This window comes from Typopeltis vanoorti, chromosome 21 (genome assembly GCF_054136105.1).
Source record: "Typopeltis vanoorti isolate ZY-2024b chromosome 21, IOZ_Tvanoo_1.0, whole genome shotgun sequence".
Classification (NCBI taxonomy): Eukaryota; Metazoa; Arthropoda; class Arachnida; order Uropygi; family Thelyphonidae; genus Typopeltis; species Typopeltis vanoorti.
The window spans coordinates 54206662-54225509 of NC_143569.1; the positions used below are offsets into that span (position 1 = coordinate 54206662).

The 18848-nt window shown below is 34.8% G+C and overlaps 1 protein-coding gene across 1 annotated transcript in view; it reads right to left on the reverse strand.

The window, feature by feature from the left end:
- The window catches only part of LOC150094857 (glutamate receptor ionotropic, delta-1-like), a 65473-nt gene extending 53301 nt beyond the window's left edge, over nucleotides 1-12172 (reverse strand). The window contains exon 1 of the mRNA XM_090411681.1: nucleotides 11902-12172. Within this exon, the coding sequence (XP_090267807.1) occupies nucleotides 11902-12021 (120 nt within the window). The 5' untranslated portion in view covers nucleotides 12022-12172. The remainder of the gene's footprint in view (nucleotides 1-11901) is intronic.
- Between the last annotated feature and the right edge of the window lie 6676 nt (nucleotides 12173-18848).

Sequence of the window (18848 nt, forward strand, 5' to 3'; positions counted from 1 at the left end):
TTTTCATCCTTGAACACAAATAGTCCAGAACCTACTGGCGGTTTATAGACAAAATTACATTACGACCAATTGCAATATTGTTTGATAAGGCAATGCTGTATTTTATCATATGTGTCTCACTATTATTTTCTTAAGAAATCATTTTAAAGGAATCAGCGGTGCCATCAATACATTATCAATCAAATTCGGGACCGGTTTTCCTATTTTGAAAGATGAAAAACCCGATTTCACTATAAAAACTTCCACCACCGTATGAGATAGGTTAACTCACCATTTTATTGATAAAGGTTCCTTTCCTCATACACGGGATTTGAACTCGGTGTTTTTCCAACCAAGGGATTCGTCTATACCAACTGAGTCTCCAAGCATTTTCTATTCCGTGTAAACATATTTTGAAGTAGCTGTAAAGTGGAAGTTGCAAAATATGTCATGCAGTTTGGGTTATATAAAAGTAAACCCTAGCTGTATATTATTATTATTATTATTTTATTCACATAACTGATGCACAGTCAAAACAAGATTTAAATAACATTATTTAAACAAAAAATTGACAGGTCATACAGAACAATTCAGATTCTACCCAAGAATCTAGGAATGGTCCGTCAGGTAGCGTCGTAAAATATGGAGTGTTCCAAGTAATGCTGTTTTTTGTAGGTCATATGGGATCACTTCATTGATTTTAAATTGCTGTAAATAATGTGATAGCTTATTTGAAGTTCCACCAAGTGCGCCGATAACTATTAGATGACTTTGGTGTGTTTAAGCAACAGTCGGCCAATTTCGATTGCCAGATCTCGATATTTAGTCATTTTTTCCAGTTCTTTGTTGATAATGTTTTTTTCTCTGAGTACTGCGATATAAATAATCTAAACCTGTCTATTTTCGATAACTGTGATGTAAGGTCTGTTGTGTTCATAATGCCGATCAGTTTGTATTCGAAACTCCCAGAGAATTTTTGCTGTTTCATTTTCAATACAGTCTCTATTTTATGTTGCCACCAGTTATCAGTAGGAAAGGCATATTTTTTGCAACATGCCAATGAATTATTTTGGCCACTTAATCATGGCGGTATTTATAGTCAGTTTGAGTCTGAGTTATTTTGCTGCAGGCACTGACTGGTGCTCTACAGTCTCATCTTTCTGATCTGCATTTCTGCTTAATCCGCATAATCTGCATTTGGTGTTATTATTGATGTTCAAAATTTTTGCTTTGATTGCATTAGTTTGTAATGCCTGTTCATGAGCTGCTAGAATAAATCCTTCTGTTTCTTTTTTAATGTATCCGTATTTTAGCAATTGCCACAACTTGTTCACGTCAATTTTCTCCTCAGTATCTCGAAGAAATTGGCCACGAAGGGTTTATTTTTCCAGCACACACATATTGGTTATTTTGGTGTTCCTTTTTGTAATCGGATTTGTTTCCTGTTGCTTTTAGAACGCCCTCTTTGTAATTGCTTGAAGCATTGGTTCAGAGCTATTGGCGATGTAACTTCTTAAAATAATTCCTTCTTCTTCTTCCACAGTCTGTCTACTTGCAGCAGTCCCCGTCCCCCTATTCTCCTCAGTAGGTACAACTGGTCCAGATCACTTCGTGGATGTAATGCATGATGCATAGTCATTAGTTTTTCTTCTAGTTTTGCGGTCCAGTTTGTCTAGGTCTTCTTTTGTCCAATCTATTATGCCAGCTGTGTATTGGATCACTGTTACTGCCCAAGAATTCATTGCACTAATTGTGTTTAGTTTTGTTTTCAGAATATTTCTAACTCTTTTGATGTATTCCGATGCTGCCTGTTGTTTAACTTTCGAGTAGAGGATATAATTGGCTTCTAATATTTCTAGGTATTTATTATTATTATTATCATTATTATTATTTCGTATGCCTACACAGGGCGCGCTGTGTAGGCATACGAACAGTTGTATTGTCGTATCGCTGTCCCGTTTTTATAGTTTTAATGTGGTTCTAACTCCTGTTTTTAATTTAAAAGTGTCATAAACTAACTATACTTGTCACGCTGAAGACAGTGACATATAATTCATCGAAATCGGCCAGTGGAATCCAAAATTTGAGTGTGCTAAAAATTGAAGCGTACACCGTGGTTGCTAACGAGTATAGAACAAATGACGTCGCCATCTTTGCAGCTGTCCAAAGGAAGAAAGGTGAGTCATGAAGTGCAACAAGTGCAAGGAATTACCGTCCGACGGAAGTCATACAAACTGCAGGAAATGCCATAGGAATCTTCACTTTACATGTTCCGGATTTTCAGAAACAACTTGGCAACCTAAATCCAAGGCCAAACGAGAAGAATGGAAGTGCCTAAACAGTAGAGAGAACAAAGAAACGCCGCCACCCACGGCACAACGGATTACACCGGAGGCAACATCGGACGATGAACTGTACAGACAACAAAATACGGATGAGTCTTATAATTCGAATTCCGTAAATTTATTGCTAGAAATAGGTTTAGAAAATATAAAAGCCAGCTTGGTAGATCTTGTCCAAAAACTATTTAATAAACAGAATAAAGAAATAACAAAAAAAAATTAGCGAATATGAAGAGTTTGTTAAATTTAATAATTCAAAAGTCGAAGAAGTCTTACAAATTGTAAAAACATTAAAACCAGCATTAACGCATTAACTGACAGGCAGCACAAATTGATAAAAGACACATCGGAACTCCCTCAAGAATTTAATTACCAGAAACTACAATACGAAGTTTTAAACCAACAACAATATTAAGAAGACCTTGGCATAAATGGTCTTCCAGAAACCGAATCCACAGAAAATCTCAGAGACGTAGTTTTAAAGTTAGGCCATGCAATTGACATCCCCCCAGAGAATAATGATATTCAACCCATAAATCGGTTTCCCAGGAAGAACAGAAAACGAGGCTCGCCACGACCTACACCAGTCATAGTTCGTCTGACAAGCAAAGCTACAAGAGACAATCTCATAAAAGCCAGCAGACTGAAAAACCAGTAGATAAGGATTTAAGTGCATCGCAAAGCAATACGCCAATCTTTCTATCTGGGTATTTAACACCTTTCAATCAGAATCTTTTGTACCAAGCAAGAAAAGAAAAAACAGAAAAAAAAGTATCATTTTTATGGATCAAAGACGGCAAAATATTCCTGAGAAAGTCACAGACTTCAAAGTATATACAAATAACAAGCTCTGAAGATATAGACAGTTTACCAGAGTGAAACAAAAGACTCCAACTTACTTCAATAAGAAGAACTCAACACAACAAAAATGAATGTGAACCATCAGATAGATGTAATTACACCAGAATACATCATTAATTGTACTTTAGAATCGCTTGATGCATGCAAACAAAACACAGTACAAGCGAGAGGTCTCTCAATCTTGCATATTAACATCAGAAGCATCCGAAAACATTGGTTATTGTTACAGGCTTATCTGAGGAATTACACTGATATTACTGATATTGGTTCTTATAGAAGTATCCATAACCAATGACGAAGCGACTGCTTTCCAAATTCCAGGCTTCCAACAACATAGATCATGCCTCCAAACAAAAAGAGGGGGTGGAATATTAATATTTATCAAACAAAAATTAATAGCAAAAGAAACGGCCAATCAGTTTGAGCATGCTGAAACCCTTTGCCTCCAAATCACTAATACCACTAAAACAAAGCATCCCATAATAATAAATGCTATTTACAGGCCACCAAACCAAAACATAATAAAATTCTTGAACGAACTCAATTGCTGGCTTTCAAGCCAAGAAACATGCTCAACCGAACACCTAATGATAATTGGCGACATAAACATAAATATTGCAAACGAAAACCAGAACAACACTGTACAATAGCTAGACACACTATCAATGTATAATCTAATACCAACAATAACATCAGGTACTAGAGAAGAAATATTCGGAAATACTATCACTGCCTCCTGTCTAGATCATGTAAACGTCCGAGACCACCAAATAGTTACACTGCATCAGTCATAAAGTGCAAAGTAGCAGACCATTACTTCACCGCTCTAAACCTGCACACCAAGACAATATCCATGCAATGTCCCACAGAGGAAAAGCGACAGAACACAATAATAGATGAAGAAATAGTCAACCACGAAATAAGAAAAACAGACTGGGAACACCTAGCATCAGATTCAGCAGATATCTTATACAACAACATTAAACTCACACTGAAGGAAATATATAAGAAAGCTACAAAGAAAATCTGAATTCGTTCAAAAACAACACACAATCCTTGGATAACACAACTTAATCCCAGAAATACACAGGAAGGACGCTTTATGGAAAGAATTAAAGCGATATCTAAATAACACAGCTTTAAAAACTGAATATAAGATAACAAGGAATCCCTTACAACACAAATCGGAAATGCAAAAAGAAGCTACTACAGAGAACAACTAACCTCTGCACAAAACAACATGAAACAAACCTGGTATCTGATCAATGAGATGCTAGATTTTGTTCCCAACACCACCGCCTCCGAAACCATAAAACACAGCTTCATGAAAGACGCAAAACCTATCCAACAACTAGCAAATGACTTTAACCAATACTTTGCAGACTCCATTCAAGAACTACACAGAAATATTCCCCCAATCACAAAACGAAACCCTCCACTTGGACCACAATCAAAACAGGGATTATGGTTCCCAACCATAAGAGAAGCAGAATTTCTCTCTGCAATAAATCAAATCAAACCAAACAAAGGCCCAGGAATAGATGGTTTCAGACCTAAAGATATAAAGCAACATGCAACTAGTTTATGTCCTATCCTACTAAAACTAATAAATAAAATATTTAAAACAGGACAGATACCAAGTATGCTAAAGACAGCCATAATCACACTCATATACAAACAGGGAGAAAGAAATTTAATCAGCAATTACAAACCCATAGCGACATTACCAATTATCAATCAAATTATGGAGCGGATCATACTGAAGAAACTCACAGCATACACTGAGATCTTTCATATTATTCCCAAAACACAATATGGTTTCCAGAAAAATAAGGGAACAACATCTCTCCTGGAAGACTACGGACGTAATTAATACCGCCTTGGACAAAAACAAAATTGCCATGGTAGTCTTTATTGAGCTAACTAAAGCATTCGATACACTTACACATCAAACCTTGTTAGAAAAGCTGAGGCATGTTGGAATAGACGGGCCTCTTCACAGGTGGTTTACAAACTACCTTCAAAATAGAAAGCATTTCACACGTATCGGGTCAAACCGAAGCAGAGAGCTACCAGTAACCTGTGGAGTACCACATGGAGCTGTACTCTCCCCAACTCTATTCAACATTTACACTCACGATATTAATCAGCTACCACTCAAAGTTAAGATATTCCAATACACAGACGATACAGAAATAATATCCATCCATAATAACGCAAGCATAGCCCAAAGAAATATGCAACATGACATAAATCTGATCATAGACTGGCTCACGAAAAACTCCATACACCTAAACTCAGAAAAGACTAAATTAATGATATTCAGAAATCCACTGACTCGACCAGTTGATAACAAATATATAACCATCCAACATCCACTTTCCAACATAAAAAACACACAGAACAGCAGAACCACTACAATCACTCAGGTTGAAACAATACGATACCTTGGAATTTACTTCGATGCAGATACGAACTGGAATAGCCATATAAAACATCTACACAACAAACTCCGAACAATAAGCGGCAAACTCTACAGGTTAATAGAATAGTTCCCACACGCCTAAAAACACTAATATACAAAGCACTATGTCACAATATACTAAGATACGCTATAACAACGTATGTTCTGTGTGCACCCTACAAATTAAATAGATTAATGTCGCTACAGTACAAAATGACAAAACTGATCTTTTGGGAACAAAAAGAAAATCACGACCTTATAAACATTGCAATGTCAGAACAAACAATACTGACATGAAAACATTTATGTCACTATGCAGCTTTGCTAAAACGTTATTTCCAGCTACAGGACAGTCAGAAATACTTACCGTATAACAAGACCTCAGACTACTAATTATATCACATATAAATACAATAATCACTACGGAAAGGCCACGCGAAACTTCTACATCCCAGACATGATAAACAAATTACCTTTTGAATACAGAAACTTAAAACTACAGCCTGTAACGAGCTCTAAGGATATACTATGAACAAGAAACACGCACCCAAAATACCATACAAATTTAATGAAACACAATATATTCGGTCAGGCTTCCAGTTCAGCGATGCTTCAATGCATTCCAAGTTATTGCGCGTGCGTGCGTCTGTGTATGTGTGAGTGCGCGCGCGCGAATTTCTCAATCACAGATTTCGCAGCTTCCCAACACAGCAAAAAAAAAAAAAAACAATTCATAATAACCAACTGGTGTCATCCTCAGATAAGCTTACACATAAGCTTCGAGGATGAAAGCGGAGAAATTAGTTCTCATCCAAGATGTATCATATGTAACCAAATGCATGTAATGTTCGTATCACATGAAAACCAATGTATGTAACGTATGTATTATATGTAAACCAATGTACGTAATGTAAGTAACACACGTAAACAAATGTAAGTAATGTATCATATGTAATCAAATGTATGTAATGTATATAATAGCTGTTATGCAATGTATTAAAAAATTATTATTATTATTATATTTTATAATATTATCTTCAACACATGTAAACAAATGTAAACAAAAGTAACACATGTAAACAATGTAAGTAATGTATCATATGTAATCAAATGTAAGTAATGTATCATATGTAATCAAATGTATGTAATGTATATAATAGCTGTTATGCAATGTATTAAAAAATTATTATTATTATTATATTTTATAATATTATCTTCTTCTACTTCTTTTTTTCTTCTGCTGCAGCTTGTCCCACTTAAGTGGGGTCACTCTGGATGATGAGTCTCCTCCACATCCTCTCGTCTTGGGATTTCACCACATCCAAGTTCTTCATCCTGAAGTCCCCTTCTACCAGCTCCCTCCATCTCGTATTTGGCCGCCAACGTTTCCTCCTTCCTTGCAAATCCATCTGCATGACCCTTCTTCCCACATATTCGTCCTCTCTCATCACATGACCAAACCATATCAACCTTGCCTCCTGTATCTTCGCTCCTAAGTTCGTAACTTTCACTGTTCCCCTAACATAGTCATTTCTCAGACGATCCTTTCTGGTCACACCGCACATCCACCTAAGCATTCTTATCTCTGCTACTTCCATCCTGATCATGTTATTTTTCCTCACGGCCACAGTTTCCATAGCATACGTCATAGCAGGCCTCACTACTGTCATATAGATTTTTCCTTTCAGATTGATCGGCACCCTCTTATCGTATAACACTCCAGCCATCTCCCTCCAGTTCCTTCAACCCACTTGTATCCTGCATTCCACTTCCTTCTCAGCCCCTCCATCTTCTTCCACTGTTGAACCTAAGTATCTAAAATCCCTCACCTTCCTGATGATATTTCCTTCCAGCTCCAGATCTGTGTCCTGGCCGCCGCCCACAGTGCAAAACATATACACCGTCTTACTTCTGCTCAGTCTCATACCCTCTCTTCCAGTACTTTCCTCTAACTTTCCAGTTTAGCTGCCACTTCTTCTCATGATTCTGCAAACAGCAAGATGTCATCTCCATACAACATTGTCCAAGGCGCATCTTCTCTCACCACCGCCGTCACCACCTCCATCACAATGTTAAACAGAAACGGACTTGATGCTGACCCTTGATGTATGCCAACTGTTACTTGAAAACTTTCTGTCTGTCCCAGACAGGTCCGAACACTTTGTTTTCACATTTCTGTACATCTCCCGCACCAACCTGACATATTTTGCCGGAATCTTCTTCTCCCTCAGACACCTCCAAACTTTGCCTTGGCACTCTATCGTATTCTTTCTCCAGATCAATAAATGCCAGATGTAGCTCCCGTTGTTTCTCTCGAAACGTTTCCATCATCTGCCATACCAAAGATATCATCTGTAGTTGATCTACTAGGCATGAAGTCAAATTGTTCTTTGCAATCTTCCATCAAGAACCCTTTCTAGGATTTTCATTGTGTGGGACATAATATTATAATGTACAGTATACAGTATAATAATATTATATACATATTATTATATATTTCACATTATTGTATACATATTATAAATTATATACAACAATATTAAACTCACACTTGAGGAATATATAGGAAAACTGCAAAGAAAGTCAGAATTCGCTCAAAAACAAGCCAAACTCCTTGGATAGCGCATAAATTAATCTTAGATATTCACAGAAAGGACTCTCTATGGAAACAATTAAAGTGAAATCCAAATAACGCAGCTTTAAAAACCAAATATAAGTTTACAAGGAATCGCCTTACAACGCAGATAAGGAATAAAAAAAAAAAAGAAACTACTACAGAGACATTTAACCTATGCACCAAACAACATGAAACAAACTTTGCATCTGATCAAAGAGGTGCTAGATTGTGCCTCACAAAACCACCACCTCTGAAACCATAAAACACACCTTCATGAATGACGCAAAATCTGTCGAAAACCTAGCAAATAACTTAAACCAATAACTTAAAACAAAAACTGTGTAGTTCTTGTATGTAGACTCCATACAAGAACTACACAGAAATATTCCCCCAATCACAAAAGGTGATCCTCCACTTGGACCACAATCAAAACACACATTACGGTTTCGAACCATAAAAGAAGCAGATCTTCTCTCTGCAATACATCAAATCAAACCAAACCTAACAAAGGTCCAGGAATTGATGGTAAGACCTAAGGATATCAAGCAGCACGCAACTATCTTATGCCCTATCCTACTAAAATTGATAAATAATATATTTAAAACAGGATAGATACCAAGAATGTTAAAGACTGTAATAATCACGCCCATATACAAACATGGAAAAATAACTTTAATCAGCAATTACAGACACATAGCAACACTACCAATTATCAATCATATAATGGAGTGAATCGTATTAAGGAAACCCGCAACATATACAGAGAAATTTCATATTATCTCCAAAACACAATACGGTTTTCAGAAAAATAAGGGAACAACATCTCTCCTGGAAGACTTTACGGACGAAATTAATATCGCCTGAGATAAAAACAAAATTGCCATGGCAGTATTTATTGATTTGACTAAAGCATTTGACACACTCAAAGCATTTGACACACTCACACATCAAACCTTATTAGAAAAGCTGAGACACGGTGGAATAGATAGGCCTCTGCACAGGTGGTTTACAAACTACTTTCAAAATAGAAAGCATATCACACGTATCGGGTCAAACCCAAGTAGAGAGCTACCAGTAACCTGAGGAGTACCACAGGAAGGTGTTCTCTCCCCAACTCTCTTCAACATTTATATGCACGATATTGACCATCTACCTCTCAAAGGCAAGATCTTCCAATACGCAAATGATATAGCTTTTATATCCACCCATAATAATGCAAACATAGCCCAAACAAATATGCAGCACGAAAGAAATTTTATCTTTGACTAGTTCATAGAGCTAAACTCAGATAAGACAAAATTAATTATATTCAGAAATCTACTGACTCGACCAGTTAATAATATACTGTATATATATATATATATATATATATATATATTTAACCATCCAACATCCAATCTCCAACATCAAAAACACACAGAACAGTTAAACCGCTACCGTCACTCAGGTTAATACAATACGATACCTCGGAATTTACTTCGATGCAGATATGATCTGGAATAGCCACGTAAACCATCTACTGGGTGGCCATAAAATAACTTTCCCTCTTTGGAGGCATCTGTAGCTAAAACCAATAAACGTAATGAGACCAAATTTTATATTTAGATATTGAGACTTTTTAAGGTATGGGGAAATGATTTCCGCGAAAAAAAAAGATTTAGTACCAAAAGTAGCCGATCGGGGAAATTTTGACGCTGGCAGAGCCGTAAACAAGCGGATGATTACATTAAAGTCAGATAAAATCGAATAATAACATTTCAACGGTGTAAGTAACAGCCGCGTCACTCATTTCAGCTGGATATGTGGCGAGTTACAAAGATAATAACAAGAATAATAATTAAACTAAAAGAACAACTTGAGAGAGACACGGAAATTAATGTAGTGATTGAATCACAGGAAATAATGTTTTATTCATCAGAATTAGGGTCTCCTGGACCACGCACACTATTTTCAATGTGCTGACCTTTCTTGTGTACAACAAAATGCATCTGGTGGGCGACACGCTCTACAACTGAGCGTAAGGAGTCGAATTTGATGTTCATAACAGCTCGTTTTATGTTCTCTTTCAAGACATGCAAGTTGGAAACGCCACCAACATACACAACGGATTTCAAATACCTCGAAAGCCAAAAGTCACATACAGGAATATCTGGGGGATCGAGGCGGCTATGTCGTAGGAAAGAACTGAGACAGTCATTCGAATTACTGCCTGAATGTTCCCAATCCCTTTTTAAGTGGAGTTGGTGGATCTGCTGTCACGTACGCACACTAAAATTTGCATAATCCTTTTTACCTGCGTTTACTGCAAATATTTGACTACTTTCGGCTCCGCCAGGGCCAAAATTTACTCTATCGGCGACTTTTGGTATTATTTTTTTTTCTTCGCGGAAATCATCTCCCTATGCCTTCAAAAGTCTCAATATAAAATTTGGGTTCATTCCGTTTATTGGTTTTAGCTACACATGTCTCCAAAGAGGGAAAGTTATTTTATGGCCACCCTGTACAAAACAAACTCCGAATAATAACTGGAAAACTCTACAGACTAAAAGACATAGTTCCCACACGACTAAAAACACTCATATACAAAGCACTATGCTAAAATATACTAAGATACTCTATAACAACGTATGCTTTCTGTGCACCCTACAAATTAAATAGATTAATGTCATTACAGCACAAAATGATAAAACTGATCTTTTGGGAACAAACAAACAATATCGACTTTATATACATTGCAATGTAAGAACACTATGTTAAAACATTATTTCGATGCCAACCACAGGACAACGAGAAATACAAACGTATAACAAGACCTCGGACAACTAATTATATCACACATAAATACAATAATCACTACCGAAAGGCCACGCGAAACTTCTACATCCCAGATGTGCTAAATAAACTACCTTTTGAATACAGGAACCTTACAAACTGCAATAGCCTGAAACGATTCTTAGACATACACCCCCCCCTGTCCAAAAAGAAACCGAACTTTTCAAAAATAGAAGAAACTAGTAGCCACCTGTTGTATATTTTATTGTCGAAAACGCCAACCTTCATTAGTGTTGTGTCAACTGTTTATGACATTTGTTTCATTAGGAGACGAAAAAAAAATAGCAATGCTAAAAAGTGAATGAATCCATTCAGCCCCTACTGATAGCAAAAAAGAAACTGTAAATATAATTTGTAAATTAAACTGAACTGCAGATTGAAATATAAATTACAAAATGCAGAAAAGAATTATGTGTATATTGATATAAAATTATTCTACAACCAATATTGTTAATATGAAAAATATCTGTCTCTTAACACATTAAATGAATCATTGTAAGTATATGGGAAAAAATTAAAATACATTGTTAGAATTATTATTTATCCACATTTAAATAAGATATTCACATATCATTTAGTACTGAATATTTATAGTGATATTTTTGTAGTGATAGCATATTTGTAAATAATCTGTATATGTGAAGATGATAATAAACCTTTTCAAAAAATTCTTATTTCTTATACATTTAGATCATTTAAATGAAATACACAGTGGTAATAATAATATCCGTCCTATACTCATCATATTCATCTAACAAAACATAGTATTATTATTAAATTTTTATTTAAAGAACGCACAAACTCACCTCAAAATAGGTGTGTGTTGCCGTCTTCTTCACTGTTCCGCATAGGATATTCCCTTTCTTTACAGCTTTTGCTAATTCTTGAATGGTTTCTATAGGTCGATCGCGTACGTCAACCGTCATGAAGGACAGTAGAAAATTGCAATAAACTGATATAATCACAAACTGCGACAACAACCAGAATATAAAGAATATTTTGTAAGCTCTGTACTGGAGAATTTTATCATTCCTACCTGTAAAATACGTTGATCACCTTTAGTGCTGTTTTCTCACTATAACTTTGTTGTCAGTTAAACATAAGTATGATAATATGCACATCATTTTGTTATTCTTACCCTGGTTAAGCATGCTTGCTATTACGATCCACATGGCTTCCCATGTGTTGATCCGCGGACCACGATGAATTTGGAATGATGCCCACGCAATAGCATATATGCAGCAAGAAATGAAGATTGCTGATATTCCAAATAGGAGCCACAACTGAGGGGAGAAAATGCCAATTTTAACTAAGGTTTTCTTTAAAAAAAATATTCGCTTTTGGCTTTTAATAACACACACACACGCACGCACGCACGCACACACACAAAGAGAGACGGTTACGACATTATAAACAAACTACAATACTAAATGATTAAACTACGGCCTAAATTTCAATAATTAAACAAAACCACGATATAAAATATGACGAGAAAAAGCGAATTAAATTAACCACCGACTAAGAACCTTAACGGCAAGTGAACTGACAAACATGCACTGGTGTCTACACAGCAGGACGCTTAAAGGTTATGTATGATTGGTGTCCTACTGCAACCTTTGACTACGTAAAGTTCATTAAATAAAACATTTTAAGCATTTTGTGTCGATTAATGAAATGTCAGAATGGAACCTAACGTATTGACATATATTCCAGTTATAAATTATATGAAGAGCCAAAGGCTTCAATTCGGTGACATAAACTTATTTAAGTTAAGGGATATTACATCCCATATCGTTTCATAGCCGAATAGGAAACTCAAAGAGTTTCATGCCGAATACAGTAAACATATAAAGTTCGGCGAGTCCAAGTGTAAGCAAATACCTGGATAGTGTTACAATTGACCCTTTAGGGAGTGCAACACTCAGGCAACTCATGGTAAGGGTGGAGCAAGGTCCGATCACTATTCTTGATATTTCCCCATAATGTGAACCCCAGTTCTGTTTACTACAAACTTGGTATTTCTAGGTCTACCTACTCACTGATGAGACCTCAAGAAAGGTTGAAACCGGTCTGGGTAGTGACCTTCTCTCACTCATAATGTAGAACAGTAATACAGCTCCTAGGAGCTAGGTTTCACATTATGGGGAAATATCAAGAATAGTGATCGGAGCTTGCTCCACCATTACCATGAGTTGCCTCAGTGTTGCACTCCCTAAAGGGTCAATTGTAACACTATCCAGGTATTTGCTTCCGCTTGGACTCGCCGAACTTTATATATTTACTATATTCGACATGAAACTCTTTGAGTTTCCTATTCGGCTATGAAACAATATGGGATGTAATATCCCTTAACTTAAATAAGTTCCAGTTATATTTTTGCTTCAATTTGCCCTACGTAAACCGAGTCATACTTATACATAAGTATACGATATATGATTAGGAATACACCCACAGTTTACTTAAACGTCGATATCATATATAAGTTTACATTTAATTACTAATTGTTGAGTACCATTTTGCATTTGTCTTACAAAGCTGGCAAAAATAAATCGATTTTAATTGATTTATCGAAGATATCCGAAACAATGATCACTAATGCTATCGAAACTTATAGAAATCATTTACCAGTTAGTATCAAGAATTTTAGTTAAATATCTAGTATGGTTTTTTTAATCAAATTACTAAATCAGCTTATTGAGTAATAGCTATATATGATTATTACTGATCTGATAACTCGATTTTAATTTGAAATGGGATATAACAAAATTCTAATAATTAATATAAGAAACCAAAGAAAAGGACGTCACTGAAATCTTAATTCAAGTAATATTTAATTATATTTAACTTAAAAATAACATGACGTTTAATTTGACTACAGTATTTTATTTTATTCTATTTAATTTTTTATCCAATGGAACATGTCTTTAGAGACATGCGGTTATACATTCAGAAATAATATTTCTAAAATCTAAGAATATACATTAATAATACATTTAAAAAAAACTTACATTAGAAGTAAAGGGATAACCCAACACCTCTGGTTTCAGCTCAGCTTTTGGTGCTCTAGTAACGAATACCATTTTTAAACTGTAATACGGGTGAATGAAATCTGCAGCTAAATTCCGCTGAAAATTGTTAGTTAACGGAGAGGCCGAAATATCTGCTATCTAAAAATATAAGGAAAAAGTTTACTATTTTCCCAAGCGAAGTTTTGGTAATACATCAATTCCATTTAACATCGGGAACAAATTAAGAAATAAAATATCGTGCAAGGAATATTAATCATTACTGTATATGAAAAATATCACACAAGAAATAATTATACTCATAATTATTTCTCAGATAGGAGAATAGTTATTATTATTTTAAAGTATTAACAATTATTTTGTCATTGTATAATTAGTTTCGTGTATTTAATCTGATTGGATTGTTGCCATGCAACTACGAGTCACACTGTTCCAATGACAACGGTAGGTTCTTGCATATCAAATACTAAACTGTTCATTTCAGTCCAAATTTCTATTAAAAAGTTCAATTTAACACTTTAATAGACTTGTCAATTATATTTTATTAAATTATATTACCTGACATAATTAATTATTCTAATTTAGATTGTATAAATTGGATTATATTGTGTATAATTCAAAATGTATTGTGAATTATATTCAAACATTCATCTAAAATGAAGTGTAGCCTAAATTTTAATGGAGTTATTCAGAACTCCTATACTTAGTTTAGCTTCATTAATTTCCAAATATAATTTCTTTAAAGAATACAAATATTCATTTCAGTGCCATCTATCCGTAATGCCATCAACTTAAGGCTTAAAGAAACATTTGACTGACAGTAGCATAAAAGATTTTAGATACAGATTTTTCAATACTATTCTAGAGTACTGCTACCAAACGTGTGGTGTTATGTGTTAGGTTCCATTGTTTTTACAAATTTCCATTATCATCATGTCCTTTGAATGTGTAGGTCTCCATTCAAATACAAATTCCGGCTGAAGTATTCGCCGTTATTAATAATGATAAACGGTAATAAGTGTTATAAAGTATTAAATAAATATTAATAATTGAATAAATAAATGATAAATTATAAACAAACTAATAATAAATATGCCAGGTAAATCAATAAATAAATTTTTGAAGTTATATATTGAATATACATTATATTTAACCTGTCTTCTGACTCCCATATTGATTTTCTGCTTCAAGAACTGCGAAATGCAAAGTTTGATGTCCTCGCTAACTGTAAAACCCGAAGAAGCTCTGAATCAACAATAAAATGGAACAATGGCACCAAATTTTCTTGGGAGCCTCAGATAACACTACAGGGGCTGGAGGAGTTGGCTTCATCATAAATGAAAAGCCAACTAAAATATTATTTCTTGTACAATCCATTCTGAACGACTAGGAACACTTATATTAAAAATTGGAGAATCCATAACAATAAAAATAATAGTAGCCTAAGCACCCACCTGAACAGCTGACAAAGAAGAAATAGAAAATTTCTATGAACACCTTCGAGAAGCATTACTGAAAAAAACAACTTACACAATAGTGTGTGGAGATTTCAACGCAAAGATTGGTACAGGATTTATTGAAGAAAAATACATTGGACCGTGGGGGAAAGAGGAAAGAAATGAACGAGGTGAACTCCTGGCGGAATTTGTAGAAGCAGAAAGGCTGTACATTATGAGTAGTTTCTTTAAAAAGAGAACTGGAAAAAGATGGACTTGGCAATCTCCAAATGGAGAGACAATAAATGAAATTAATTTCATCTTAACAGATTGCATAAAAATAATAAAAAATGTCGAGGTTATTGGGAAAACTTACTGCGACATTCATTCAGACCACCGTCCAATAAGAGCCAATGGTCAAAATACATAAAAAAAAAAATGAAGAACGCATACGAGCACAGTCCAACCATAAAAAAAACGCTCAAAACAGATAAATCCAGAAGAATTTAGAAAAAAGGTGGAAGAAACTAACTGGAAATTAAAAAATGACATCGAAGAAGATTTAACAAACTTTAACAATAAATTAATGAACTGCAAAGAAAGAATCTCGTATGAACTTCCTCCTAAGACCAGTGAACGCTTATCAGCAATAACAATAGTACTATTGAAGAAAAGAAGAATACTGAAAAATACAGGAAAAAATCGTCTAGAATATAAAATTATTTGTAAACAACTGAGGCAGAATATCAAAGACGTCTATAACATATATAGAACAACAAACCTGGCAGAAGCAGCTAGGCTCTGCAGTAGCCTAAAAAAAGTAGAAAAAGAAATAAATCTAAAGCAACTACTACCGTCAGCTTCATAGACAATCAAGGAAACAGACACACAAACACAGGTGAAATGGAAAAAATAGTAAAATTATTTTATGAGAACCTTTACTCATCTAAACAAGTGATCAGAGCTCCAGTACCGGATGAAAATTTGGAAAATCTGGAAATATCATCTGTCCTACCTGAAGAAATAAAAATGGCCATCCACCATATGAAAAATTACCGATCACCAGGAATTGCGGTATAAAATCTGATGAAATAAAAATGGGTGGACAAATACTCTTTAAAGCTTTAGCAGAAAGGTTTACCCATTATATACAATTAAGGAAAGTACCAATTGAATCGAAAATATCAAAGACCATAATTCTGCATAAAAAAGGTAATAAAGAAGACATCAGTCACTACAGACCTATCTGTCTATTAGCACACACATAATAATTATTCCCCAGAATCATGCTAAACCGAATACAGACCTCCATCAATGAAAATAGCTGCAAAGAACAGGCTGGTTTCAAAAAAGGCTTTTCAACAATAGATCACATTCAAACTATTACTCAGCTAACAGAAAGATGTACAGAATACCAGATCCCACTTTGTCTTCTTTTTATAGATTTTAAAAAGGTATTTGACACTGTTGAGCATAACGCAGTATTCCAAGCTTTAATACAACAAGGCGTAGAAAAAACGTACATCAAACTCATAAAAGATATCTGCAAAGAAGGCACAACAAATATCACCCTTTTCAATCACTCGATTAAAATTAACTTAAGTAGAGGAGTACGTCAGGTTGATGTCTTATCACCTAATCTCTTCACATCTACTCTGGACAGCATCATCCGAAAAATTGACATGAAAGATGGAATAAACATTTATGGTGAAATATTAAATATCCTATTATTCGCCGATGATGTGGTATTAATATCTCACTCACCCAAACTCTTAGAATCAATGCTAAATAACATAAACGAAAACTGTCAAAAAATTGGATTGGAAATGCACCCTGACAAAACAAGATGGATAAAAAACAAATACTGTAAAGATCACACAATCACTCTAGAATCTCACACCATCGAGAAAGTTGAAGAATACATCGACCTCGGCCAGTCTATAAAAATGAATAATGATATCTCAAATGAAATAGCAAGGAGAAAAAGAGCTGCTTGGATAGCCTTCAACAAAATAAAATCAACAATTACCGAACAAAACATTAGATATAGACACAAGAGCCCATCATTTCAATAGTCACATCTTACCAGCATTAACTTATGGCAGTGAAACATGGAACACAACTTTAAAAGAAGAACAAAGCTTAATAACAACTCAACGTGCAATAGAAAGAAGAATAAGCAATATAAACAAAATAGACCACGTAAGACATACAGAAATCAGGAAGAAGTCTGGACTCACAGATATAATAAAAACAATCTACAACAGCAAACTAAGATGGGCAGGACATCTCGCCAGAATGAGACACAACAGATGGACAGTCAGAATTACAAACTGGCATCCGAGAGATACCAAAAGAAAACCTGGAATACTAGCCTTAAGGTGGAAAGACCCAATGATTAAGAAAGTTGGAAGAAAATGGAGAAGAAAGGCCCAAGACAGGAATAGCTGGACTCTTTACGACCTGTAGTCATGGAGAAATCCTGACTGAAACCACGGGTCCATCAAGGTAATCAAGGTAATATGTTGAATAAGTTAACAACTGAATTAAAACAAATTGTTATCTTGACATGTCTAATTCATACTGATTAAAAATCCCATACGCCCTGGCGCCTTAACAAGTTTGAGCTGCCTGGGGTAAAAACTTTCGCGCATTAATCATATTGGATTGAGCAATAATTAAATAAGACATATAATTAATAATATATTATTTAATACATATATGGATCGGCACCCCTGAGCTATAGTCCATTTAACCCACAGGATAAGGAGGCTCTGTCCATATGTGATTATGAAATTCGTTAGTGAATTTAATTTAAATAACTGTAATAAACTCTGACCTGTTTGTAGACCATTCCTAAGATACCAGTATAGCTTCCGTTAAACCTCCGACCATATTCGTTGTCTGGAGATTTCTTCAGTACAAGCCTTATTAAACAGAGGAATAATAAAAAGATGCAAGTTTTTCTACACATTTGAGAAACTTAAAAAACTTGATTATGTCACAAATATATACAGTACACTGAAGAAGCTTAAATAACTTAAATACTCTCACTTAATAAGTGTACTATATATTAAATACTTTTAACAGACTAACTGCTTTATTCAGTTGTTCTTAAGAGTAGTCGTAGAATTCTTAAATACCTATACAGAGAAGACTAGGTATTTCTGAATACTCTACTCAAGATTTCGTATTTTTTAAAGTTTCTATTTTGCACTTACTTGAAATTGAGTGTCTACGCCATCGTTTTGAAAAAGTGTCCTGCTAATCCTCCCCTGATAATCAAATTTC